Source organism: Metarhizium robertsii (assembly GCF_000187425.2).
Source record: "Metarhizium robertsii ARSEF 23 chromosome Unknown MAA_Scf_1, whole genome shotgun sequence".
Lineage (NCBI taxonomy): Eukaryota > Fungi > Ascomycota > Sordariomycetes > Hypocreales > Clavicipitaceae > Metarhizium > Metarhizium robertsii.
Genome location: NW_011942149.1, coordinates 295,754 through 321,341, shown reverse-complemented (window position 1 = coordinate 321,341; position 25,588 = coordinate 295,754). Strand labels below are relative to the sequence as shown.

The window sequence follows — 25,588 nt, the reverse complement described above, 5'->3', positions numbered from 1 at the left end:
TTGGGGCAGAGTGCAAAACAAGGCGTCACAGTGACTTGCGGGAACGTTGTGCGCAGGGTCGAGTGGCAAGTGCACGGTATTGCTTGTAAGCGTTGAATATATATGCGAGTATGCCTCGAGTGTTATAGATAGATGTCTGCGCAAACGTAGCAAACCACCAGGCCCTTCATATCGGACCCAGCCGGCCCCACGATACATCGTCCCGACTCCCCAGCAACCCACAACTATGTACTTCATCGGATCCCAATTCCCACCTGCAAGTCCCCGACGCCAAATGTCGACCTGGACAAGAATATTGACCTGTAATGTGTATCCCCTCTAGAGGCCCTTCGGGGACCCTGCAGCCGGCCTGTTACACCAGACATCACGGCAGCCGTAGCCACAGCCTCCGCAGCTCCTCAAACATGGGCGTCCCCAGCCCCGTCACCGGATCCCACCCCCGCACGGCAGAGAACCCCGACGAGCCGCAGTTCGGATTCGACCCGCGCGTCACGTCCGTCAGGGCCGCGGGGTTCTTGTACAGCGCGGGGTTGATGAACCCGACCGTGGTCTTGCCCGCCCGCGCCCTCTCCTGGTTCACCAGCGTGATGACGGCGCTCCACAGCGGCGCGGCGAGACTCGTCCCGAACACGTGCTCGTCGGTGCCGTTGGTGAAGGCGCGGAAATTGGCCCCGTTGGCCGCGACATCGGGGATCCCGCGGCCCGCGCGGTTGTACACGCCGCCGCCGGCGCCAATGTTGGACGCCTCCTCGTCGGCCACGTAGGAGGGGTGGCCCGGGTCGTGGCGCGCCAGGTACGACTGCACGGCGGCCCGCTGGTACTCGGGCACGGGGAAGTAGTTGGAGAAGCCGCCCCCGCTGGCGAAGAGCTCGGCGCCGGGGAGGGGCGTCTGGAGCGCGGCCTCGGGGTCGCGCACCGTGGTGTTGGGGTTGAGCTGCGTGGCCCCGACGGCGGTGAGGTACGGGCACGACACGGGGTTGCCCGGGTTGTAGACGGTGTTGGTCTGGCCGGAGCCGTTGAGGCAGGCGTTTGCGCCGGGGCCGATGCCCACGCCGTAGTCGCCCGACGAGACGAGGACCGTGGTGCCCTGCAGCCCGAGCTTGAGGAACTCGTTGCACTGGCGCTGCATGTACTTTTTGGGCACGTCGAGCTCGCTCTCGCCGTAGGATATGGAGATGACGGGCGCCGCCTTGTAGGCTCCGCACATCTCGGGCTGCTTGTAGCCTCCCGGGTTGGAGTCGGGGTAGCTCGGGTCGATGCCGGGGCTGTCGCCGGTAATGTTGAAGTCCGTCTTGTGGCAGTAGGACCCGTCCAGGGCGTCGAGAAACGTGTTTAGGAACCCAGAGGTGTTGCTCTGGGTCGAGTAGTAAATGTCGTCCACTTGGTACAGCAGCATGGACTGCGGCCAGATGAGTGACTGCACAATGTCAATGTCAATGTCTGATTCGCCCGTGTTCTGCGGTGACTGGGGTGGCACCGGAGCCTGAGCACCGTCTACAGAGTGTAGAGTGGGGTGAGTTCCGTTGGGGATATATGGCGTGTACTTGTGCAAGTACGAGTTGATGTCCTCTTGTGAGTACGTGTCTCCAATCTCATACACGGCCGGCTCCAGTCCCGGAACCGGGGTGCTGGCGAGCGGGATGTGATACAGGGCACGATAGCACGCTGCCGTAAAGTTTCGCGCGCAATCCTTCAGTTCCGGCGGCAAGTTTGAGGGCGGGGGTTTCTTGCAGGAGGGCTTCTTGCGAGAAACCTTTTTTGGCTCCCAGTTCTTCCTGTTCTGTGCGGTGATTCGCTTCGTAGGCGATCTGGCCTTGGCTGAACGCCTCACCATGAGGGGGGACAACTTTACCCCGGGGATAATATAGTCAATGTGCTGGGAGAGATGCTTCGGGACGCGGTACTCGTCGCAGCCAATCTTGATTGCGCCGTCGTGTTCATGCTCATGGTATTGAGTTTGAAACAGCTCCTCGGCCTTGGACACGGGGACGTCCAACGCCAGCCAGCCCTTGTTGGTGTATTGGCGAATTTGCGTCTTGCTGATGCCCATGTCGACAAGCCAAGAGTGAACGGCAGTCAAGGTCTCGTCCGACGGGGCAAACAAGGCATGGACCTCATCTTGGGCCAGGTGCTTGCCAAAGTGCTCCGAGTCCGGGTCAGACACATTCATGAGCTTGCCATACGCCTCGTGGAGATTGGACTGCGTCAAGCCAATCCGCAGCGGTATGACTGCGTCCGGATGGACGCGATTTCCACGTTTCCATAGGTGGTTTTGGCGAGTGCTTGTCGGGTTCCGCGCCTCGTGAAGAACATGATTGTTTGATGGCAGAGCCCACGCCAATGCAGAGGCGAGAGCTACAACGGCGGCTATTGAGAGCTTCACCATGACGTCGACTCAAACTCTGCCGTGCAGGAACCGAGACGGCAAGCTAAATTACTTCAATTGGCCTGCGGGAAGTCGTGTGAAGACTTTGTTCGCCATCGTATATATATGTGTCTCTGTGTCTGTGTGTTCGTGTGTGTGTGTATACGGCGCTCCCGGCTCAGCTGTCCACGTCAACGGGACCCGTCGATGACATCCATGAACCACTTCACCCCGTAGATAAGCCCCATCATCCATCGTCACGTCTTGTCCATGCCGAACATCCGGACATCTACCCAGGGCAAACAAGCACCCGCGTCAGTCGAAAGTTCCCACAAACCAGCCAGCCTTGTTATAACGGGCAGGTACCTGTAGCTCCAGCCGCGATTTCTTTCGACCTGCCGCTTCGGTCCAAGGCCCCGACCGCGATCGGCACGGCATCCGCGGCGGCTCGGCAATCCTTGCCGCCAGATGCGTCGCTATCGAATTTGCAATGGAGCATGGTTGTGATGGATGGTTAGTCTACAGTTGAGATTGCGGGGTTGGAGATGTGGACTGGAGGGGTGAAGTGATGGACGCCACCAGGCACTCCCGCCAATAGATGACCAATCAAAAACATCAATTGATTGACAGCTGTCAATGCCAGCCGGCTTGACACCTTCAGCCACCAACCCGAGGTGCAATACTGCGCATTCATTCAGACCACATCAGGAACAGTTCATTATAAAATCGTAATCAAATTATATGACCCTCAGCCGACACAGATTATATCCGTGCAAAACATACACATGCCCAAATCTATATTCAATGCAATTACCATCGTACTCGGCCCACCAATTCATCATTTCATACCATTTTTTTTGTTTGTAACCTTGACTATCCATTAACGATGACCGGATGACGGGCCCCGCGATGGTTTGTGCGACAATCCGCCCACGTTGTGAGGCCCAGTTGGGTGTAGTCCCTCCTCCTCTTCTGGGACAGTAGGCTCGTGGCTACGGCTGACGCTGTAGAAGCGTTGCGGTATGCCCCTCTGGGCTTCTTCGTCAAACGGCCCCGCCCGAGGGCTGTGCGCAGAATATCCTCCATGCGTCTCTGTTGGACTCAGAGTCTGCAGGCCTTCGCCCGCTTTTCGCCGTCCGCGCTGGCTCTCCTTCTTGAGTAGTTCATTGCGGACCGACTCAATGTCCCTCGATCGTCGGCGGTCTTCAGACGGTGATCGCTGCGACCGGTCGTCACGGAACTCACCCCAATTACCCGACGTCTCCACCGCCAATGACCGCGCGTTGAGTTCCGCCGCCGCGTGTTCTTCAGCAGAGCGGTGTTCGGCTCCTGTCTGGCCGGTTTGGACGGGGACCATGCGCCCAGCGTCCTTCTCCTTGGCAACGGCATCACGGCTCTTGGACGCCCACTCATCCGTCACTGCGACCGAATAAGTCGGGTTAGTAGGCCCGCCCAGAGCCTCGGCACCGCCTCCCGGTCCGTAGATGGGAACCTTTTTGAGTGCGAGAGCCAAGGCGCACATGAACTTGGAGCGACGGGTGGCGCGGACAACACCATTGTGCCAGTTTGACTTGTGCTGGATGGAGATTTCCAGTGTGAGCTTGTCGAGCTCGCCCACTCCGCCCACGCCAATGGTGAAATCGGGCTTAAAGTCACGAGAGTTGTCGGGGTGTCTGACAAACTTTTCCATTTCGGCACGGAGCAGTTCAATGTCTTCAAAGGACGTGTCATACGACACGTCAACCTGGAAGGATTCCGTCATGGCCTTGCTGCGTGAAACATTATCGATCCAAAGATTATTCAGCACAATGTTTGGTACCTTTTTGATCCTCCGTTAGTTACACCAACACCAAAAAAAAAAAGGAGAGAATATTCTGTGGCGACCTACCTGCGTAGACTGGTTCTGCGCAGTCTTGGTGAAGACGGTGTACAACAGGGAGATCCTCTCAACCAGCATCTGTGTGCCACCAACTTCGACACGGTCGCCCACGTCGTAAGGATGCTTGACAAAAAGAAAAATGCACGAACCCAGGAATTCCTGAGTGGTCACAGCAAAGACAAAGGACAATGAGAGGAGCGCAGTTCCAGCCGTGGCAAGGTTGGTGACAACACTGCTCTGGAAGAAGACGACTTTCAATACTGTTAGCAAAAGGAACTTGACTCTCTCCAAATGGGACAAAAAAAAATAACAAAGAAAGAAAAAGAGCAAGTGACTTACGAAAAATTAAAATGGTAATCAACAGAACCACAAACATCAGGACCTTATCAAAGACTCTGAGGGCCTGCCCAATATCCTTCATACCTTCACCAATAGCCTTGCGCTCCGTGCCCATCTCAACCGTCTTGCGAACCATCTCATCGAGGCTGATATCCCCGTTCGAGTCTGAATCTATCATATTGAAGGCCTCTTCCGCATCTTGCTTGTACGCAGGGCCGAGAACCTCCTCGAAATCTTCCAGGTAAAGGGCATCCTTGCCCTCGAGGACAAAGGACATCCAGATACGTCTGCCCAGGGCTTCGGAGGGAAGCTTCTTTTCCAGAGCTTCAAGAACAATCGAGTGGGCCGAGTTGGGGTTGAAGACTTGCTTTCCGGTAATCTCCTTGGCAACATGGCCAACCACAGAAGTGACCTTGTCTCCAAACCGGCCAACGTCGCCGATAATCCTCATAGGTGTAGCAGCGCCGTTGCCCCCCATCATTTTGCCCTTTTTTCCACGCAGCATCATCTCGATACTGTCGTTGATGATGTAGTCTTCCTCGGCAAACTCTTCGCAATACATGGGGAAGAGGGTCCGCGAGGCATCGTAGAGGAGCCCGAGGAGGTGGATTTCACGCTTGGAGGCCTTGATTCGGTTGGCAAAGGAACGCTGGTGATAGGAAACACCGATGAGCTGAACGAGAGCCTTTTCAACCAAAAACACGACCAATGACACAAACAAGGCACCAAGCACCCGCTCCATGTTTCTAACCCAGACGACGTTCTTGCTCAAGGCATCGTTGAAGAGTCCCTTGAAGGAGAGCCAGGCGGCCAGAGCCCAGAAGAAGAGCGACAGAGGAATACTCAGGTTCTTCAAAACCGTGGCATACTTTCGCACGCCCATGCTGACGATGCCGCAGAAAAACATAAAGACCTTGGGAAGCACCCAAGCGGCAATCTTGGCTACCCAGAGGGCACACCAAGCAATTAGAATCCAGAGAAACAGGTAGAAGAGGGTAGGGCCATCTTTCCCGCCGACAAAGGTACCGTCTCCAAAATCCGTAAAGCGAAAGATCAAGACTGGCACAGCCAAGATGAGGCCCACGGGGACAATGTAGACCATGTAGCGAGTGACGACGGAGAAACCGACAATCTTGGCGTACAGCCTGCCCAGGGCATTCACGCTGACCTCGTCAGAGCCGGCGGTGCCTCTGCGGCTCAACTTGTCGTCGCCCTGTTTTCGTCGACGCCCTGCATGTCGGTGATGCATTTCGGATTCGTTCTTCTCAAAGGTATTTTCCGGGGAGGAGTCATAGGATGTCGTGTTGCCGGTATTGGCCTTGCGGGCCCCGGTGCTAGAGGCATTGCTTCTGACCGTGGTCAGCGGGATGCCATTGTCGGTCATTTCGGTTCGCGATCTATTTCCAAGCGGGAGAAAGCCCGAGTTTCGCGATGCGAGAGATGAGTGCCTGGTGGGCATCGCAGGAAAAAGGAGAGGCCAGGCAGGCTAAACAAAAGCGCACCGCCTCCTTTTTGAAAGAGTGTCCGTTGGAGCAGTCACCTCAGGGGTGGAACGTCCAATGTCTTGTTTCAAAGAGCAGAGATGAAACGCCGGTATTAGGTGAATGGCAGCGGAATGGTCCAAAGATGGTCTGGTTTTCTTCAGGGGACTGTTCGCCGTAGATGAATATTGATGCAAGATACGTTTCTATATGTATAGATGTAAACCGAATTCAGGAGTACGTATTCGCAACAGTCGTTATGCGCATTGGTCGGTAAAAAAGTGAGTGATGGCTCAACAGCAATGTGTGATGATACTTCTTTAGTCCTCGGCCATGCAGTCGTATTACTGAAGCCCTGCTTCTGGCTGAATTGAGGGCGTGCTGGTCAAAGCACAGAAGGGTAACACCGTTACACCTGATGGTGTGGCATCTGCGAGATGAGTGACCAGTTTGGAGGCGTTATCATGTGTCACCCGACGAGATGCTGCTCAACAAGGGACGTAATCTAGGAAACCACAATGACGCCACAAGCAAGAGCCCTGAGGATAAAGTAAAGAACAGTAGGAAATGGATAGGATGAAAGAGACGGGCAAGGAAAATAAAGGATAGCAAAAGACCAGAGAAAAAAAAAAAGGGTGGAGCGCAAAAAAATGCAGATGCTAGGGGGAGGCAAGGAAAACGGAAACACAAAACGAAGGCGCGGATGCAGATGTGGATGTGCGTGTGCGCATGTGCAATGTGGAGGTGAAACGAGACAGTCGTTCAAGGAGCCAAGATGCACGTACTAGGTACTCGGCACCGGCGTAGTTTGCACGAGTACGGAGTACATGGACACATGGATATGCGGGTACACGGGGTAAACGGGTACAAGTGTTTTTTTCCCTCGACTGGTACAGAGTACCTCGAGTACCTGTCGTACTGATCTTTTGTTACCCGTATGTACAAACTCCAACTTTGCACCCTTTTCTTTTCTCGGCCACAGCATGCAATGATCGTCCAACTACATGCGAACGGCACCAGCTCCCGCTACCAACGAACAGACTAGCACAGCACATCACTACCAACATGGTGCTAGACATGGCACCGCCCCGTTGCTTCTTAGCAAGCCATTGTCCGTTTCGCTGCCACGGTGGGCCTCGACGTCAAGGATAACGTCAAGGATTGCCGCCACGGATCCAAGACGTGCGAGCTTCTGCGCGGCCCGCTTGTCTGGTGTTTGCTGTGTCCGAGCCGTCAACGTCGACTGCAGCCAGACTGTGCTCTTTCCAATTGACCACGTCCATGCTCACGCATGGCCAACAAGACTGATGAAATGAGTCCCTCTAGGTCCTTGGCCCCTTCACGATGGCGAGGATGATGGAGCAGGCCAGAGCCGTCCAAGCGCCACAGGGGGGGGCGCTGAGAGCACTCTGAGCTCCAGGTACCGCGTACGGAGTACATGGCACATTGTGCTTGGCCAGCAACGACCCAGACAAAGTGGAGATTATCAAGGGGGTCTTCATCCAAGCCGAGTGCCATGAATTCCGTCTTTGGCAGTGCTGATTGGCCTCTGGTCTGATATTCAAGGTATGCCGCAGGTGGAGGAGACAAGTTGCGATTCTGCAATGCATGAAACGCAGTGGTCAACTGGATGCACGGGAATGGTAAAATAGCACGCAAGTGGCTGACTCTAGTATCTAGGTTAGTATACCCATCATCCAACGTTGGCCGTTGGCCATCCGATGTCGTCTAAACTCTAAAGATTGCTCCGATCTGCAGATGCTGCCTCGCTGTCACACCGTACCGCCTTGGCAAATAAATAGAAAAGATTTATTAAAAAAAAAATACACATCGCCAGTTCGTCCCAAGCCATGTCCGCCAGCAGACTGCGGCAAGTGCTTGTCCCTGAATCCCTTGACTCAGGCACGCGGCAACTCTGAACCTGGAGCTCAACGCATGACATGAACCCATGTCTCTATATCAACCGCAATATCAACCTGCACAAATAGCAAAGCCAAACTCCCAGAATAGCATCGCTCTCCCCGCCTCCCCTGGCAGAAATCATGGCCCTCCCACCATTCCCCCGGCCAACAACACGCAACATTTGAACTTTGATCTGTCCTGCATCCATCATCCATCCATTCATCCTGCCCCTGAGCCACGTTCCACACCCCGCCCCGTTTTTCCGTCGCGCCAGACACTGGAATTCCGCGCCCCCCCAGGCCCAGGGGTTTCAGGCATTACCGCGCGATTCAGCGCTTCCATCCGAGTATTTTTTTTTTTTTTTCTCCTCTGCCGTTGTCAGCGGCATGGACATGCCCAGCAAGCAGGTCAACCGTCTTGACCACAATCAATGCCATCCAGCCCTGGACAGCTGAAAAAGTCGCCCGAGAACAAGACGAAATCGTCCCATCGGGCATTGCGCTCGATCTCGGCTACCAGCACCACCCCCTGGCCCCCTCTATCAATCGCAGATTTCCTCTCCACATGCACAAACCACCATGGACAGCCCAGACGTCACCTGTCAGTACCGCACAGAGGATGCAGAAACAGGAAGAAACAAAGAAAATCCACCACACGCTCGTCCATTGGATTCGTCCAACGCCACAGTCCGTAATAAATTGGGCTTTTTTGCCCGAATTCTCCTAGCCCATGTCGCAAGTGTTGCAGGTTTCGCTAGTCTTCGTATCACATCGTCAATCCGAGTGGCGGCGGTGCCCAGGTGAGAGCAATGTGGGAGAGTGACGTCGCTTAGTCCCCGCATTCCTTGCGTCAACCGCCACGATAATCATTGCCGCCTTGCCGGATGATTCAACCCAAGCGACTACTACGTACCCGAGACGTGACATCAGAGAATTGTAGTGTAAGGGTTTCCCAGCCGAGACAAACCCGTCTTGCCGGGAATCATCGGCCGGACAAGCACACAGCACGCACACAGGGAGGTCAGTTGGGAAAAAAAAGACGTATATCAATGTTCGCTAATCGCTCATCCAATATCCAACAAGTCAAGCCAAGGGTAAGTTAAAACATATCGAATGGGTATCGTTCCAGGCGCCTGACATTGTTCCAGAATTCCCCATACTCCAATAATCATACAGTTTCAACCCAACACCCAACAACCATCAACCAAAAACCAAAATCCTAACCCAGCAAACCGACATCGACGCCAATAGATGAAAAGCATAGGGGGAAAAAAGAAAAATGCATCATAGACGTCAACCCATCTCAAGACGTCATAACTCACTGCTGGCTGATACAAAAGGCCCGGCATAGATAGGCCCGTGCTCAGCTACTGTTGCTTCGACGTATCGAGTTTGTCGTTGCGCTCGTGTGCGTCGTGTACCCCGCTATATCCTTCATTTCAACTCTTGCTTTATCGGTTTCAAATGCGATGTCACTACCGTCATATTCCTCTTCTTCGTCCTCTTCCTCCTGGTGTTCTGCAACATCCAGCGTGTACAGCGGTTTAAGCGTCTCATTCTTTCGGAGCAAAACCCACCGCTTGATCCAAAAGGGAAGAGTCTTGGTCGTTTGATAACGCATAAAGACCCTTGAAGGCACGGCGAAGATGTAATCCAGCTCCTCCAATGTTCGTTGTTTAGTTTCGGGGACAAACAGAAATATCAACACCAAAGCGGCCATGTTGAGAAACGCGTAGAATCCAAACGCCCCAATGACGCCCATTCGGTCGAGCATTAGAGGGAATGAAATGGAGAGAACTGCTGCCCAAAAGAGGTTGGTCGCCACCGCCCACGCCATGCCGACCTCGCGATGGGACAGAGGAAACACCTCGGCCGAGTAGGTGAAGGGGACAGGGCCTTCGCCTGGCGAGTAGAATACCGCGAACAAGTACACAAAGAGGGCCACCAGACCCATGTGCAAGCCGCCCTCCCCCGGAATCAAGTTGCATAATCCAGCAGCCAGCAACGTCCAGGCCATTTGCGGAAAGGTAAATAACAAGAGAGATCGACGTCCAAACGTGTCAATGGTCCAAATGGCCGGAAAGGCAAATATGAAATTGACCAAGCCGAATCCCCACGTGGCCAACAGTGATTGGAATTGGTCTGCCCCTGCAGACCTGAAAACATCAGCCGAATAAAAGGCGATAATGTTGATGCCGCACATTTGCTGTGCAATCATGACAACAAAGGACGCCAGAGTAGCTCGGCGGATCCGCGGGATCCTAAAGAGGTCGATGAATCGGTTCAGGTAATCTCCATGCCCCATGAATTCTTTTTCTACTTGAAGCTGGACGTGGATGTAATATAAATCTCGCGCTGCTTGGATGGGCGTATTTCGCAGTCGCATGAGCGATCTCATGGCGTCTCTGTATCGATCCTTTTTGATGTACCAACGGGGAGACTCGGGACAAAAGTAAATGAGAATGGCCAGTGGGACAGCTGGGATGAAGGCAGAGCCTAGTTGGAATCGCCATGCATCCGCGGTTACTCCTCTGACCGCCAGGTTGGCACACGTTCCCAGGAATATTCCAAAGGCCGTCCACAACTGCCAACTCATGACCAAGGCACCACGAATAGGAGCAGGCGAATTTTCGGCGGCGTAAATAGGCACTAGCAATGCACCCCATTAGCGACTCTTTGTCCTGGTATTGTTACTCTAATACTTTGCGCCGACTCACCCGTCGAAGCCTTGGTCCCCATGCCCACGCCCAGAAGCAGTCGACAGCCAAACAGCTGCTGCCAGGTGTTGCAAAAGGCACTGGCAAGAACTGGCCAAAGGCAAAAGTTTGCGGCTACGAAAATGGTACCACGGCGACCAATGTGAGAGTTGATGGGATCAGAGAGCCAGCATCCGGCCAGAGCGGTCCCAATGTAGGGGGCAGCATTGACGAGTCCAACAATCAGCTTGTCATGAACGCTGGGGCTTTCGATGCCAAACACGTGTGGAAAGATGAGATTTGCACCGTTGGAGCCAGTCTGATCCCATCCCTGGACCGCAGCCCCGATTGAGCAAGTAATGATGGTGAGATAGAGGACTTTTGGAATTCGCCACTTGTGGAGGACTTCGGCGCGGAGAGACTCAATCTCTTCCTGGCTGAGTGCTTGCGAGCCAGTAATATCTTCGTATCCAGTGGGATCTTGGGCAACAAGCGCTCCCCGTCGAATGAGGTCGCGATAGTCGCCAAGGTCCTTTTCGCGGCAGAATTCGTCGACATTGCCGAGGAGAACTCGCCGAGGAATCCCTATCAATGGATTCTTGATTCTATGGAGACATGGTTAGAAATTATTCGATATGGATGGTTTCGGGTAGTAAGCAGCCGTCGTACTTTGCTTCAACGTTGGAATTAAGGTTGATGTGAGGCCCAGACCCGGACCGCGAATGGAGTCCGGCTTCGGTCGAGGAGGCTGCATTGATTGAAATGCTAGACGTGAGTTAGCAAAGCCGAGCCAGAGTAGCATTGTCTGTCAATTTCGGGCACGGATGGAATGGGAGGATAATGCATCATCCGAGACCACGAAGCCGGTGTGGCACATGAGAGTCTAAGACGTTGCTGCCAGGCCGCATACCTGCTGCGGTCGCACACTTGGGAGCCGAAATTGGCCTTCAACATTCAACAGCGAGATTGCAGCTCACCTTGACACCTCCTCGACTCTGCCAACATGCTGCTCCGTCATGGACAACAACTACAGCAGCAGCAGCAGCAGCCGCCGCCGCCCGCTGTCGCAAAGCGCTGGGAGCAAAATCTGGGGAAGTTGGCCCAATAATGAATGGTTGCGGCGATGGTGGAGAACGGGAGGGGGTTGACGGTTTGACGGGCTCAACGTGGCAGTCTGGAGCGGTGCCCTAAGGTTTGCTGCGTCTGTGACAGCAATACATAGACTGGCCTTGTGCGCATGTGTAGATTGGGACCGAGTCGTCGTTGGCAGTGGCAGGTGGCCGTCCATGTGCAACGCCTGGAAGCGCACGAATTCCGTGATGCAGAACGGGATCGGTCGGTTCAAAGTTCATGAGGGAAGAGGAAAAGACGAGTTTTGCAAGAATGGAGTCTGGTCAGCAGCGACTCGGTTCAAGAGCAAAGGACAGACATGGAATCAGAGGCTTGGCCCAGCCCACCCGTCCGACTGCAGTCCACTCAACTCCAGCTGGAGTCCAGAGCTGGGGATCTCGGCTGGGGGCCGGGGGACAGGAAGACGTGGTCCACTCGAGTCGTTCGCGCTTCGCTAACAGCCGCCCAGCTGTATTGTATTCATCCGCAATCAGTACTGTTACTCGGCACTGCTTGAGTACGGAGTACTTGAGTAGGAGTCTCGGTGCCACCAGCGGGGGCTGCACATGTGGCGTCGAGAGAAACTCTGGAAGCTTTCAGCAGCCCAAACGGCCAGGGCCCCAGGGATGGTGGAGATTAACGGCGCCGTATGAATTGGTGATGCTGGTGCTGGACCCGTCGAGTGGCACAGGACGAGACTGGTGGACTGGCGCCACACAGCAGCAAGATGGCACTAGGCTCCAGATGTCCTCGGCCAGGCCGGGGGGGGGCTCAAGTCAGATGCCAGGCCGTTATAACAGGGTCAACGACAAGGTGTGATGGGCAAGGTATCATGAGTCGAGCCCGGGGTGCAAAATGTCGACTTGAAACCTGGGGCTGAGAGGTGATGAGACTCTATGGGCTGTAGGCACTCTGTATTGTGGTCACTATTAATAAAGAGAAGCCACCGCCGGGTGGCTCCTTCCCATTCATGCTCGAGTGAGCAATGCATCAATGGCATCGGGGGACGAAAAGGACCGACAGGAACACGCATCGTGACCAGCTTCAGCCGTTGGTGGCTGTTTTCTTTCTTTCAGCACAAACCCGCCGAGCAGCTCAACGGCATTTTCATGGCAGATGACGGCCGTGGTGCTCCATGGTGCGCAATTCGGCAGAGCAGCCGAAAGGACGGACGGCCGGCCATGCTCACATTACAATAGCACCATGCACAACAAGACTGAGCCTTCTCAAACAATGGCACCCGAGACATGCAGCGCCAGCAACTTTGGCCCAGAAATATCGGTCGTGGACCTGACAGGCGCGTTTCACCTCGAGACAAGAAGCGATCAGCAGGGCTGCTTTGCCCGATCCTTTCCATCAACCTATTGTGTCTCCCATGACAATAGCCTTACCCCAGAGGATCGACGGCCACAGCAGAAGACCTTGGTGCGCTGGCCCCCGCTTGGAACCGGGACTATCGCAGGCGCTAAACACGGTGACATTTCTCATTAGAACGTGGTCCAGAGACATTTGGCTTCTCCTAGCCGGGGAACGAACCATGGGGCCCATCGGGATGGGTTCGACCGACTTGTTCAAACAATGACCTGTGGTGACCTACTACTCTCTGCCCTTCGCGATTCTCCTCGCCCCCCCCTCGAATCAATCTCACCCACCGACGTTGCCGCGCCTTTCGGCATGAGAGGCAGCAAAGCCGGCGGGAAGGGCAATGCGGTTGGCGTATACCAGGCAAGCCGTTTGGTCAGTAAGGAAAAACCTACCGCCACCAAAACACCGCGTCCGGTTGCGGTCGCATCGCCAGGAAAAGCAATTGCGGGTGGTGGTGGCGGTTGTGGTGGCAGCATGCAGGGCCAGCAATGGCATCTCCCGTCTCCAGATGCACCATGATGGTTCTCTTTAAATGAGCCACACCAGAAGTATGTACAGTGGGAGGCAGAAAGTGTTTAACAAGGCCAGGTTTCTGGCTATCACGCCGTGTACGGTACTAAGCTGTCAATAGTGTGTGTATATTAGTGTATACTTGTTGGTGGGCAAACACATTCTGCCACAGACCAGTTGACTGTACATAGTACACATCTGCAGCCAGGCGGGGCAGCCCCCAGCCGGCACGGGGTCTAACAAAAAAGCTTACTGCCTGCTCCATACTCCATACTCCGTACTGCGCGCCCAATCCCGCCATTCGAGATCATGTTCGTCAAGTCTCATTCAATGCCCCGGCCTCCTGCAACTCTCAAAAGCCAAGACGTCGGTAGCAGGCTAGCTGCCATGTGGACGGGAGGCCCAACGCATCCCGGTGTGCTCGTGCATGATTACGCTCACTGCACCAGACACTACGCAGAAACCACGCTCAACTCACAGCGTCCCCGACAGTCGTTGCGCACAAGTACCTAGTCCCCAAGCAGCCATGTATAAGTAGTTGCTATACAATCAGACCGACGCCCGTGCATCATCGTGTCTCGGGTGTCTTATCCTCGCCGTAATCCGTCGAATTAAACAGCCCGCCATCTAGGTGCCAGAAAGAAAGAAGTAAAAAAAGGCACCCGCCTCACCTCCAACATGTACTTAGATGTACAAGGTGACGCACGGAAAGCCCCAGCCCGTCGTTCCCAGACCCGGGTCAGCAGCACAAACATTGTCCGAAGGATTCGCAGCCCCCTCGATTGACGGCAAACAACAAAGTGCGCCTGATCCGCGAGCCGCAAAAAGCAACGACCACGTCAGAAAATGAATGGGCAGTGACTCACGTCAGCCCGGCATCACTTCCGCCGTGTCGCATCTGTGGCCTGCCGTGGCTGCAGCCGCCCACGATTGCTGCGTGCACATACATACTCCTTCCTCGGTGTGCATGCAATGTGCTGCGTGCCGTCCAGCTCATTGTCTGACAGGAACACAAATCATGCACGGTGCTAATAATACTCGAGCTGATGCGCAAGGCACCAGTCCACCACCAGGGCGACTTGCATGGCGGGCAGGCACAGAAACAGGTACGGGGGGGCCGTGAACTTTGACGACTCTGCTTTCCCGCCGAGACGTGCCCGTTATTCTGCCTTCTCAGAGGGCTAGCAGCTGGCTGTTACATACATGGCCCGGCGGACAGAGGTGAGCCTTTTCGCGCGCAGATACTTGGACATTGGCGGGGTCAAAGCCGTTTGCAGGCGCGACGATTGATTATAGGCGTATATATGTATACACAACGACAAGGAACGCCTCGCTGATAAGCCCGGCCATTACTCCGTATGTAATGTACAAATTCCCCTTTATCCACGCCCTTGCACTGTTTGCCTCCGTCTACACCCACTTCCCACCTACACTTGCGTCCGGTTGCCGGTTGCCGGATGAGACGAATAGTAGTAAATAGGGCTGGTTGGCCTCGATGCCAAGCAGCAAAGTCGAATAGGCCATGAGGGCGGCACCGGATACGCCAAATACCTGCAAGCACAAAAAGGCAGGAAAACAAGTTAAAGAAAAAAGTAGCGGTCCGGTCCGCACCTCCCCACGCCCATCACATAAAGTTCCGGCCCAGAGCCTTGGTCACCTTGTCCCTCAAATCAGCCAGGTTCCTATCCCTACTCTCCAGCTCAGTCGTCAACGCCTCGTACTTTTTCTGCCAGTACTCCTTTGTAAACTCGCCCTCCTCCTCCTGCTGCTGCTGCTGCCCCTCCTGGTCCCGGTCTCGGTCCTTATCCGGGGTCGGCGGCCGCTTCGTCTTGGCCCACATGCTTGCCGGGACCACCTGCTCGAATGTAAAGCCGCCCTTTACATGGCCGAAGCGATACTCCCATTCGCACTTGTACCTGAACTGACCGTCGTTTTCGCTCAGACGCGTGCATTTCGGCCTCGTGGTGACGAGGGTGGTGGAGCCCGCGAGGGCAGCCAGGTTGATGAGAAAGGCTTGCGGCGATGTGGCGGTTTTGTACATTGTTTGGAGCATGGCGTGGACCATGGCGGCGGATTCCTCCAGGGAGACGGTCTTTGTTGGGTTTCCGTCGGCATCTCGCCAGTCGGCTTCCGTCATGGAGCGCGTAAAGTATGCCGTCAGGACGTCGACGTTTGTGCGGTCGTCCATCCTGTCAAAGTAGTAGTCGGGCATGTCTGAGTCCTTGTCCCCCAAATCGCCCGAGCCGGCCGGCCCGCGGCTTTGGTCCGGTTGTTCGTAGGCATCGGCTGCTTCCCTTGCGAATTTGCGCCAACCATCTTGGTACTGGCTATCGTCGCCGGGAACTTGGCCGTTGGGTTCGGAGCCGTTGACCTCGACTTGACGAGGTTGAGGAGGCGGTGCTGCTGGTGCCGGTGCCTGTGTCGGAGCCTGTGTCGGGGCCTGTGCCGGGGCCTGTGTCGGTGCTGGCGCTGGCGCTGGAGGCGTGGCCAGACGCACAGAACCACCGGCCCGTTCCGGGACCTGTAATGAGATGCTAGGTCGAGATGGTCTTGATCCTCCTTCGTATGGTGGTGCATGTTGGTCATGCTGTCCGGCGGGTGTAACTCTGCTCTGATTTGCAGGAAACTGGTGATGATACTGCTGCTGTTGCTGCGGCTGCGGCTGCGGCTGCGACTGTTCTGGATGCATCGCCGGGACTGGTCTAGGATGGTACGAATGTTCGGGTTGAGTCTCGTTGGTTGGCGTCCAGCCATGTGCGTGATGTTGGCCAGGTCCTTCTACAGGCGTTCGGTTGATGGGAGGCCGACCTCTTGGCCGAGTCCCCGGGTCTTTGCCGGCCGTTTTCCACGCCGAAGATACATTTTTGGCGCCTCTGCGAAGATTGGACACCTTGCCCTTGGTGGGAGCGGCTGCCGATCGAGGCTCAAGCGCGTCATCCCAAAACGAGCCCCTAGTCGTGGGTGTGACGGCAGATTGCGGCCACCGGCCTACAGGCGTTTGTAGAGACTCGTTTTGCCCCCATGACGCGGGATTGTGCGCTCTTCGGGCGTCTAATGGCGTGCCCCCATGGGCGTCCGGATGAGCCGACCAAGGCCCTGACTGTCCCTGACAATAGTCTTCTGCCGCAGACGCCGGCGACAGTCGCTGTCTCTGGGCCGGCGACGCCAAAGCATCGTCCGCCTCGGGTCTCTTACGCCCTCTCTTGGGCCGTATATGAGGCAGCAGAGCCCTCAAGGCCATATCATCCTCAAGGGCGACGCCATCACGAACGCCGCTTGCGATGGGGTTGGGGTCCGTGGGGATCCTCATCCAGTAGTCATTAGGTATGTCCATGAGATACTCAAAAAAGGCCTTGACGTGCATCGAGTTCATCCATTTCTAACGCCAGGGTCAGCCTCACAGGAACAAACGCACGTGGACAGCACTCACCTTTAACCGAACGCCATACTGGGCAACTTTCTGCGCGCTCTCATCCTTGGATGGGTCCGGCGGCTCAACTCCAAGGGTTGTGGTCAACTCGGTCCACGTCTTGATCTCCTTGTTGTAAAACTTCCTCACCAGGTCGTATATGATGAAGGTGTCAAAGGACTTGCCACCGCTGCGTGGGGGCGTCCGAAAGGCATCTCTCAAACTCTCCGTGTCGCAGTCCAGATGTAGCGCAGGATTGCAGTAAAAGATGAAGCGTACGTAAGCTTCCTCTATAGTAGCAGGGTTCACGTCTCTGTCCGGCAGGGTGGGCCGAACGACGAGCCCATGCGGCGATGGCATGGCCTCTCCAACTGGCTTGACTCCATTGCTGTGTTGTTGGTCCATCCCTTGGGCCTGGCCTCAGGGGGCGGCAATGACACCCAGGGGTCACCAAGGTCCTAGCATGAAAAGCTCCGTCCTGGGGGGGGATTGCTCGAATGGATATTTTTTTTTTACTCGGTACTGACGCAGGTACTCCCCGGCGCTGGGATTCGGGACTGGGACTCTGCGTCTTACCGTCGTGGACCTGGTCGCGGCAGAGTGGAGACGACGACGTGAAGGACAACGGACGACGACAACGCAGACGCTATTCCCGGGCGGCGCATCATTCGTGCTCCCCGGCAATAAGGACAAAACTGCGCGTCGGAAACAAGACCAGGAATCGCGCAATTGGTTCCTTGTGCGGCAGGGCCTCCCGATTGGAGTTTGTGCAATGGTTTGATCCTGGATAAAATGGCCGCCTTTGCCTCGCATGTGGAAGAACAGAGGTTGTAATTAGGTCAATGTGGCTGGCAGAAATTGGGCTAAATAGGGGGCAGGCGGGGCGCGCACTGGGCGGTTTAGTGCGTTCTCAGCACAAGAGGACAGTGCGGGACTTGCAATCGACACAAGCTGACGACCCCGCTCCAACACCTGGCTCCCCCCCTCCCGGATATGTGCGGATATGATCCGGAGCCTGACAGAAAGAGTGGGCCTGGGCTTGGACCAGGCAGCATGATCTACCACGTGATGCCTGGTTGCCGTTTGACAGCGAGGTGCGGGGAACAGGTTTTGCACGACGTTTGCAGTAGAACGAGTGATAGCTTTCTAAGCGGTACGGAGTAGTTGTGGTTTGGTGTATTTGAAGTACCATGTTGTGGACATTTAGCCTCCAAGCATGCCGACGGTACTATTGCTTGCCGACCGAATTAGCTTGGCAACATGAAGCTTGTTTGCCATCACAGCAGGCCATTGCCAATGCCCAAACGAGCAAAAATGACTGCATTCACGCATCCTCGGCCCAGGAGTGCTGGGCCCGATGCCAAAGCAATGCGCGTCCCGAGCACGCCATCCCACTCAAACGGTCCGGCCGTGTGCCGCGGCCACCCAAACAGGCAATTTAGTAATCACATCTTACAAATGGCCCAGTCGATATGACGCGCCCGTCGATGCAGTACGCCCTGCAGGCGGGTAGAGCCGCCTGGTTTTTACCCGGACGATTGATTCACTGCTTGATTTGAAATCTAATGCCGGGCCATGGCCGAGGTGTCAGACCCGGCGAGATCATGTACATGTATAAATGGATGCGCTCGTCATGGACCTCAGCGCCACGGCCCCGGACTCACGCACCAGACGCAGCCATCAACACACGCCAACAATCCGCCATTCAGTCGCATCCTGCATCCTTGCGCTCATCACATAACCGTACCCTTTAGATAAATTAAACCATTCTCGTCACAGGCCCGTCCCGCCCCGAAACCGCCGGCACATCGCCCACCATGGCCATCCCCTCCCCGGACCAAGTGCCTCGCGGCGACGTCACGGCGGCGCTCAACTTCTACGCGCCGCCCGCCGACAAGGCCGCGCGCCCATTCAACTACGTCGACTCCCCGCCGGCCGGGCAGCCCCAGCGCAACTACAGCGACCACGTGCAGGACACGCTCATCCGCGACGTGCGCGGCCGCGAGTCCGCCTTCACCCTCGACCGCGACGCCTTCCAAATCATCTCCGACGTGGCGCCCTCGTCGGAAGCCTCCTTCGCCGACGACGCCTCCATCCGCGCCCGCTACTACCCCGAGGTGGAGGCGCTGCTGCTCGCCGCCATCCCCGGCTCCCGCGCCGTGCACATCTTCGACCACACCCTCCGCCGCGCCGACCCGGCCGCGCCCCGAACCCCCGTCACCCGCGTGCACATCGACCAGACGGCGGCGTCGGTGGAAAAGCGCGTGCGGCGCTACTTCCCCGACGACGCCGAGGCCGCGGCCCTGCTCGCCGGGCGCCACCGCATCGTCAACGTCTGGCGCCCGCTCAACGCCCGCCCCGTCGAGTCGTTCCCGCTCGCCTTTGCCAGCGCCGCGACCCTCGACCCCGCCGACGTCGTGCCCGTCGAGCACCGCTACCCGGACGGCTACACGGGCGAGACGGCCGCCGTGCGCTACAGCCCCCGCCAGGAATGGTACTACCTCAGCGGCATGACGGGCAGCGAGAGGCTGCTGCTCGAGTGCTTCGACAGCGAGTCGCTCCGGCCGGGGAGCCGCGTCGGCGGCCGCGTCCCGCACACGGCCTTTGTCCACCCGAGGACGAGGCCGGGTGCCGAGGGCAGGGAGAGCATCGAGGTGAGGGCCTTGGTGTTTGGGCCGTGACGGGGGAGGGGGGCACATTCTTGTCTTTGAATTATTTTGGTATTGGGCATCTTCTTGCGCTGCGAGTCTTTTGTTTGTTTTGGCATTTTTACAATATCGAGTCGGAATATGGAAAGAAATGAAAAAACTCTTGGCCAACGTGGTTCAATTTAAACGCCCCGAGTAAACATCTATGCCTGCCAACTAACATCAATGGCAATGCGTAGCCCAACCACAATCGTCAATCAAGTCAACCTAGGAAACCGTGACATAACAGAACAGAAGAGGGGGACTGGGAAAAATAACAACTAGACCCTTATTGTCCAAAGCCAGAATAATCAATGTAACCCCCTTCCCCCTCGGCACAGAGCAAGTGCGTCATGCAAAGACAAATCAGCGCATGTGCACATCTTTCTAACTGGCCCCCTATGACAGCCCAAAGACAAAAAAAAAAAACACAGTAGCAAGGACAGAGACGCCGTCGCTGGATGGCAAAATACAAATCCCCTCCATGCTGATGGATCCAAAAGCAGCGCTCTCAGCCGCGGCGGGCTCTGCCTCGTCCGCTGCCCGTCGTTCCCTGTCGGCTCATGGCCACGCCGCCGAGGCTGCTCTGTCTGCTCATGGGTATGGCCGACGCAGAGTATCCCGCCACAGACTGGTTGGAGCCGCCGTGGCCGGGGCTCAGTTGGTCTCGCAGGCCGCTGGTGGGGATCCCCAGAGAGTCGCGAAAGTTTTCGGGGTCTTCCCGCGCGGCGCTGGTGATGGCTACGAAGCGGCCCTGTTGGTACGGGATGGAGACGGCTTCGAGGATTTTGCGCAGCCCAGTCGGGGCGTCGAGGTGTGCGCCGGGCTTGTGAGAGTGGTCGTACTGTTTGAGGAAGCCCATGACGGACAGGTCCGACATGATGTCGTCCTGTGAAAGTGGAACCGGGAAGTTCTGGTCCGCAGATCTGGGGTACGGTTTTAGATACTGCTGGGGCACGTGAGGGGGCATCTTGGGGGGTTCTTGGGCATGCATCAGGTCCAGGTTGGCCGGGACCTCAAAGTTGGCTATGCCCTCCACGCCGAGAATCTTGTCGTCCAAGAAGTTTGTGTTTGCGCCGCCTCTGGTGCTGCGGGTGGCGTGTGATACCTGGCGTTCCATCATGGGCGCCGACGGGACAGAGTCGGCGTCGTTGTCGTCCCCGTTGCCCGAGTCGCTGTCGTCGGGGGACGAAGCGTTGCCGTTGACACGGTTGCGCAGGATGTATTGATGCGCAGCCAAAGCCGCGCTGTTGTAATGCAGAGACAATTCTTTGTCGGTGAAGAGCTTGTCGATGCTATAAATGGGCCCGTTTTGCTTCGCGACAGCACGTGCCTTTTCCGACTGCCACAGGGGAGTTGTGCTGTTGGGATCCAGGCCGCGGCGCATCGGGGCGGGCGATCCGTCGTCCTCTCCAGGATTTCGCTTTCGCTTCTTATCCGAAAACATTTGAAGGTCGTCGGCATCTTTGCGAAGTCTGGTGGCACGCTTGCCGTGGGTACCGCCGGGGCTGCCAGGGTTTGTGAGAGAAAAGTGATTCGGGTTCAGGAGCAAGGCATTGGAATCGTTAATCTCCAATACTTCCTTTTCCCTATTCAGTCGGTTCTTCTTTTGTGTCAGGGTGTTGATAAGTCGGTCGCGCAAGGTGCTGGTCAGGGCCATGTGCTCGCGGCGGGCCGTCTCGACCTTGTAGGCGTGGGTGTTCTTGTACTCTTGTACTTTTCGTTCGTATTCATTCTGAATACACAAGGTCAATGTCAGTTGCATTCACAAACGAACGTTGTTTCATTTCATCTTGTTTTATTTTTGAGGGGGAGGGGTTTCTTGTCTCGTCTTTGCTCACCTTTGACTGCGTCAGTTGAAAATCACGAATCTCAATCAAATCCTCAATTTCGTCAATAAAGTTGGGAAACTTGATTCCAGCCATGTCCATGAGGCTACGGGCAGACTCAGCGTGGACCGGAGGCCCCTGGGTCTGTCTGTGTTCTCTTTGCAGCTCGGCGGCAACCTCCAAAGCGTTTGTGTCGTATGGATCGAATCGCTGCACGAGGCCAATCTCGTACTGGATCTTCTGCAGCTGGTCGCGGTACGTCATGTCCTGTTCGCGCTGAAACTTGTCCGTCATGCTGGAGAGACGCTCCATGAGGGCCTGTCTCTTTCTGTCGCGCTTCGATTGTGACGCTGGAGGAGGAGAGCGTCGCTCGGGTTTGCCGCCAAGGGCGGAGGGGACGGTATTGTCACTTGCGGCCATCTTCAGAGCTGGCAAGGCGGCCGCCGGTCCGAAGCAGAGAGTTCAGTTGCCAGTGATGCAGGATGGAGAAAGCGGGCACACCAAGAGGAAATGCACAGCGGTCTGGAGCGATTGCGGTGTTGCAAAGACTCGGTGCTCTGCCCGTCTGCGCCCCGAGTACAACTTGTTCCGGGTGTGAGTCTCTATTCCACAGCGAGCGGCGGAACGAGAAAGCAAAATCAACAGTGCTGCAAAATGCGCCTGCAACGATTGAAAGAGAGAAACATAAAGTACCACCTGTCGGTGAGGTCGGAGCGAGAACAACGACGACTGACGACAAAGGTGCGTGGCCGAGTGCAGCAGCGTAGCAATCAGGTCAGCCGAACAATCGTCAGTCAAGTCTGGTCTCGTTCGTTCTGCCCCGGTGTCAAGGCGGCTTTGGCTAGGTCAAGCCCAAAGTCGTGTTAGTCGCGGACCCGCTCACCGCCTGCCGACTGCGCTTAGGGTCCTCGAGCGGGAGCACTGTAATTGGTTGGTACGGGTTTGAACCACTCCAAAGGGGCATGGGGGGTTCCGTCGTACAGTGCGAGACAATGTTGATGGACGACGCATGCACTGTAGGTTCTCTCGAGCCGCGGCGAGGTCGATTCACCCGCTTGTTTCATGTTCATGCATTGATAGAGAAGAGTGTGCTCGAGTAGTTATTAGCAGTTTCATCAGGGGGCTGCTCTTCTTCAAAAGCGCCCATGCGTTTCTGCCTTGCAAACTTGTATGTAGCCGCAACTGGCAATGTACACCGCAGGTGTTCAAGGACCAGACCAGAACGCAGCCCAAAGTAGTTGCCATGGACAAATGTCATACATGTCTCCCATATCAAAAGTCCAGAGGGATATTTCGCCTCTTTCTACACCAGTGACCAGAAGTTTTCATCATCATCGACTTACCTCTGTCCCAGCGACACCGTTATTCAGTCCATGGATACACATATCGCATATACCAGCCCACAAGCCCATTCAGTCACAACCCATCATCTACAGCCCGCTCCTCAATTTCTGCAACTGGCTAATGAGTCCAAACCCGCCAGGAACCTTGGCTTCCTCGCCAGCCCCCTCCTGGCCACCAGGTTTCTTGCCTTGTGAGCCCGCAGCCCGGCCCTCCCTCCTCGCCGCCTGGTCCATCTCCCTCACCAAGTCCCTATGCCTATCCTCGACCATCTTGGCCAGGCTCTCAATAAACTTGCTGCGGCCCTTTTCCTCCGCCGTGCCTTTCCACACGACACTCAGCTCCTTGAGCTCCTCGATCCTAGCGGCGGCCTTTTCGATGCCCTGTATGGGGTCGTCGCTCTGCTGTAGAAAGCCCGCAATCTCGTCGCGCAGCTTCCGTAGCACTTGCTGGCCCTTTTCCTCGGAGCTCTGCTGCTCGGAGCCTGGTTCCGGCGCGGAGACGGACAGGAACCCCGAGCTGACGGATACTTCTGACGGCGGGAAGGTAAAGTCCATGGCGTCGCCAAAGGTCTGGATGACGGATTCGAGGCGTGACCGGACCAGTGTGAGTGTCTGTAGCTGTTTGATGTATTCCGGGTCAGATGAGTCGTTGGCACCGGTGGCAGCGGCGGCATCGGCCGGCGGCGACGCCTCGACGCCGTCCTTGTCCTCGTCGGCTTCACCCCTCCTGGTGGCCTCCTTCCTAGTTTCGTGATTCGGCTGCAGACCACCCGGGACGAAAACCTCAATGTCCTCCTTGAGCGTCTCGTGCAACATTTCCGACAGGCCCAGCGTCTCGCCCCTCAGCAACTCCACCTCGTACGCCAGCCGGCTGCCGCTCCTCAAAATATCGTCAGTCAGCTGTGTCAGCGTATTGGACAGCCGTGTAGTCTGCGCATTCAGCTGCGATAGCAGGGTCTGCGCCTGGGCGGACAGCTCGGCGAGCGGCACAGCACCAGCCGGCTGGGAGGACGCCTGCCTGCTGGCGAGAGGCGGCAAAGTAGCATTCAGGTAGGCGGCGGGATCAAATGAGGCGTCTAGAAAGTCGTGGAGAAAGTCGTCGGCGGTATGTGCCGACCTGGGCTGTACGGCTGCTTTGGACTGCTTCCGCGCATGCTGGCCGTTTCTGACGGGGAGCGTGGCGGCATTGCTGCTTGTCCGTCTGCGGGCATGTTTCTGCTCCGCCATTTGCGGTTGTGGATTCCGAACCAACGGCTGCCGGTGCTCCTTGCTCAATCAAGCAGAAATGACAAACTCATTGGTCTGGTTGGTTTGCCGGGCATGTATCTGAAAGGGCGTCGATGTGCACGGAAACGTGACAAGTTGTGGTTCTACATGGCCAAAGTGGACCAGCCGATGATGACCCGACTCATCGACTCCAACGCCAGCCAAAACTCATCAGATAACTTGACCTCGTTCCGAAACCCTCGTCCCGCCTTGCCGCCGAATTATCCAGGCCAGATGAGAGAGAGAAAAAAGGACTGGGGAAATGAGTGAAGCCGAGGAAATGCGCGTCGATCCCACGAGAGCCCAGGCTCTCATCTCGCAGCTGTCGTCTGTCAAGGAGCGCATCGGTGGCCTCGCCCATGGCCGTGATGTAAGTAGACGCTGCACCCGACGGCACAGATGGTAAATACCAGCGGCACGACACCGTCAGTTGACACACCACACGCAGGTCAGGCTCGTCGCCGTATCCAAGCTCAAGCCCGCCAATGACATCCTCGCCCTCCACCAGGCGCCCGCCTCCCACCGTCACTTTGGCGAAAACTACACGCAGGAACTCACTCAAAAGGCACAGCTCCTCCCCAAGACCATACAATGGCACTTCATCGGCGGCTTACAATCAGGTAACTAACTACCACTCCGTGCTCCCCTGCTTCTCATCGACAGGTCCACAGCGGCCCGTTGACACACCTCCCAGGCCACTGCAAGACGCTCGCCAAGATCCCCAACCTGTTCTGCGTCTCATCCGTAGACACCCTCAAGAAGGCAGCCCTCCTCAACACCACGCGCGGCGCCCTCCTCGCCTCGGACCCATCGCTGCCCAAGCTGTCCGTCCACGTGCAGGTCAACACGTCCGGGGAGGAAGCCAAGTCCGGCTGCGCCCCGGGCGAAGAAACCGTGGCGCTGTGCCGCGAAATCATCACCAACTGCCCGAACCTGCACCTCCTGGGGCTCATGACCATTGGCGCCATCGCGCGGAGCAAGGCCACGACCGCGGACAATGAAAACGACGACTTTATCGCGCTCAAGCAGCAGAGGGATCTGGTGGCCAGGCAGCTGGCGCTCGACGACGCGAGGCTGGAGCTGAGCATGGGCATGAGCGAGGACTTTGAGGGCGCCGTCGTTTTGGGCAGCGGCGAGGTGAGGGTTGGCAGTACGATTTTCGGCACGAGGCCCGCAAAGGCCGATGCAAAGATTAAGGAGTAGCCCGTAGGTCGGACCCATTGGTGCTGTACATACATACATACAGGGACAACATGTTCCCAGCCCGCACTGTTGATTGATTCGGCGAGAGCCACGGCGGCCAAACTGGGATCATGGACGTCAAGAGTGAAAAAAATGAAAAAAGAAAAAAGAAACAAAGAAAAAAAAAGACAAATCTCATTGAAATCCTGGTATCGGTCCACATGAA

At 56.3% G+C, this 25,588-nt stretch overlaps 9 protein-coding genes across 9 annotated transcripts; 3 read left to right on the top strand and 6 right to left on the bottom strand.

The window, feature by feature from the left end:
* Positions 1–364: 364 nt before the first annotated feature.
* Positions 365–2,386, bottom strand: MAA_01699 (serine endopeptidase; the record flags this gene model as incomplete). Its single annotated transcript, XM_007819697.1, has 1 exon — positions 365–2,386. One exon carries the CDS (start codon positions 2,384–2,386, stop codon positions 365–367), a length of 2,022 nt encoding a protein of 673 aa, XP_007817888.1.
* An 859-nt stretch (positions 2,387–3,245) lies between these two features.
* Positions 3,246–5,967, bottom strand: MAA_01698 (serine/threonine protein kinase; the record flags this gene model as incomplete). Its single annotated transcript, XM_007819696.1, has 3 exons — positions 3,246–4,184; positions 4,254–4,504; positions 4,584–5,967. The coding sequence occupies 3 exons, from the start codon at positions 5,965–5,967 to the stop codon at positions 3,246–3,248; spliced, it is 2,574 nt and encodes an 857-aa protein (XP_007817887.1).
* A 3,361-nt stretch (positions 5,968–9,328) lies between these two features.
* On the bottom strand, positions 9,329–11,679 carry MAA_01697 (Sugar/inositol transporter; the record flags this gene model as incomplete). The annotated part of the gene is made up of 4 exons (XM_007819695.2): positions 9,329–10,614; positions 10,683–11,266; positions 11,331–11,426; positions 11,639–11,679. The coding sequence occupies 4 exons, from the start codon at positions 11,677–11,679 to the stop codon at positions 9,329–9,331; spliced, it is 2,007 nt and encodes a 668-aa protein (XP_007817886.2).
* A 1,670-nt stretch (positions 11,680–13,349) lies between these two features.
* Positions 13,350–13,655, top strand: MAA_10595 (uncharacterized protein; the record flags this gene model as incomplete). The annotated part of the gene is made up of 1 exon (XM_011412313.1): positions 13,350–13,655. One exon carries the CDS (start codon positions 13,350–13,352, stop codon positions 13,653–13,655), a length of 306 nt encoding a protein of 101 aa, XP_011410615.1.
* A 1,615-nt stretch (positions 13,656–15,270) lies between these two features.
* On the bottom strand, positions 15,271–17,460 carry MAA_01696 (ARS binding protein 2; the record flags this gene model as incomplete). The annotated part of the gene is made up of 2 exons (XM_007819694.2): positions 15,271–17,025; positions 17,077–17,460. The coding sequence occupies 2 exons, from the start codon at positions 17,458–17,460 to the stop codon at positions 15,271–15,273; spliced, it is 2,139 nt and encodes a 712-aa protein (XP_007817885.2).
* A 1,412-nt stretch (positions 17,461–18,872) lies between these two features.
* MAA_01695 (methyltransferase) lies at positions 18,873–19,736 on the top strand (the record flags this gene model as incomplete). Its single annotated transcript, XM_007819693.2, has 1 exon — positions 18,873–19,736. One exon carries the CDS (start codon positions 18,873–18,875, stop codon positions 19,734–19,736), a length of 864 nt encoding a protein of 287 aa, XP_007817884.2.
* A 517-nt stretch (positions 19,737–20,253) lies between these two features.
* Positions 20,254–21,991, bottom strand: MAA_01694 (Sds3-like protein; the record flags this gene model as incomplete). Its single annotated transcript, XM_007819692.1, has 2 exons — positions 20,254–21,477; positions 21,584–21,991. 2 exons carry the CDS (start codon positions 21,989–21,991, stop codon positions 20,254–20,256), a joined length of 1,632 nt encoding a protein of 543 aa, XP_007817883.1.
* Positions 21,992–23,001: 1,010 nt separating this feature from the next.
* Positions 23,002–24,141, bottom strand: MAA_01693 (uncharacterized protein; the record flags this gene model as incomplete). Its single annotated transcript, XM_007819691.1, has 1 exon — positions 23,002–24,141. The coding sequence occupies one exon, from the start codon at positions 24,139–24,141 to the stop codon at positions 23,002–23,004; it is 1,140 nt and encodes a 379-aa protein (XP_007817882.1).
* A 319-nt stretch (positions 24,142–24,460) lies between these two features.
* Positions 24,461–25,383, top strand: MAA_01692 (alanine racemase-like protein; the record flags this gene model as incomplete). The annotated part of the gene is made up of 3 exons (XM_007819690.1): positions 24,461–24,550; positions 24,629–24,800; positions 24,875–25,383. The coding sequence occupies 3 exons, from the start codon at positions 24,461–24,463 to the stop codon at positions 25,381–25,383; spliced, it is 771 nt and encodes a 256-aa protein (XP_007817881.1).
* Positions 25,384–25,588: the final 205 nt, after the last annotated feature.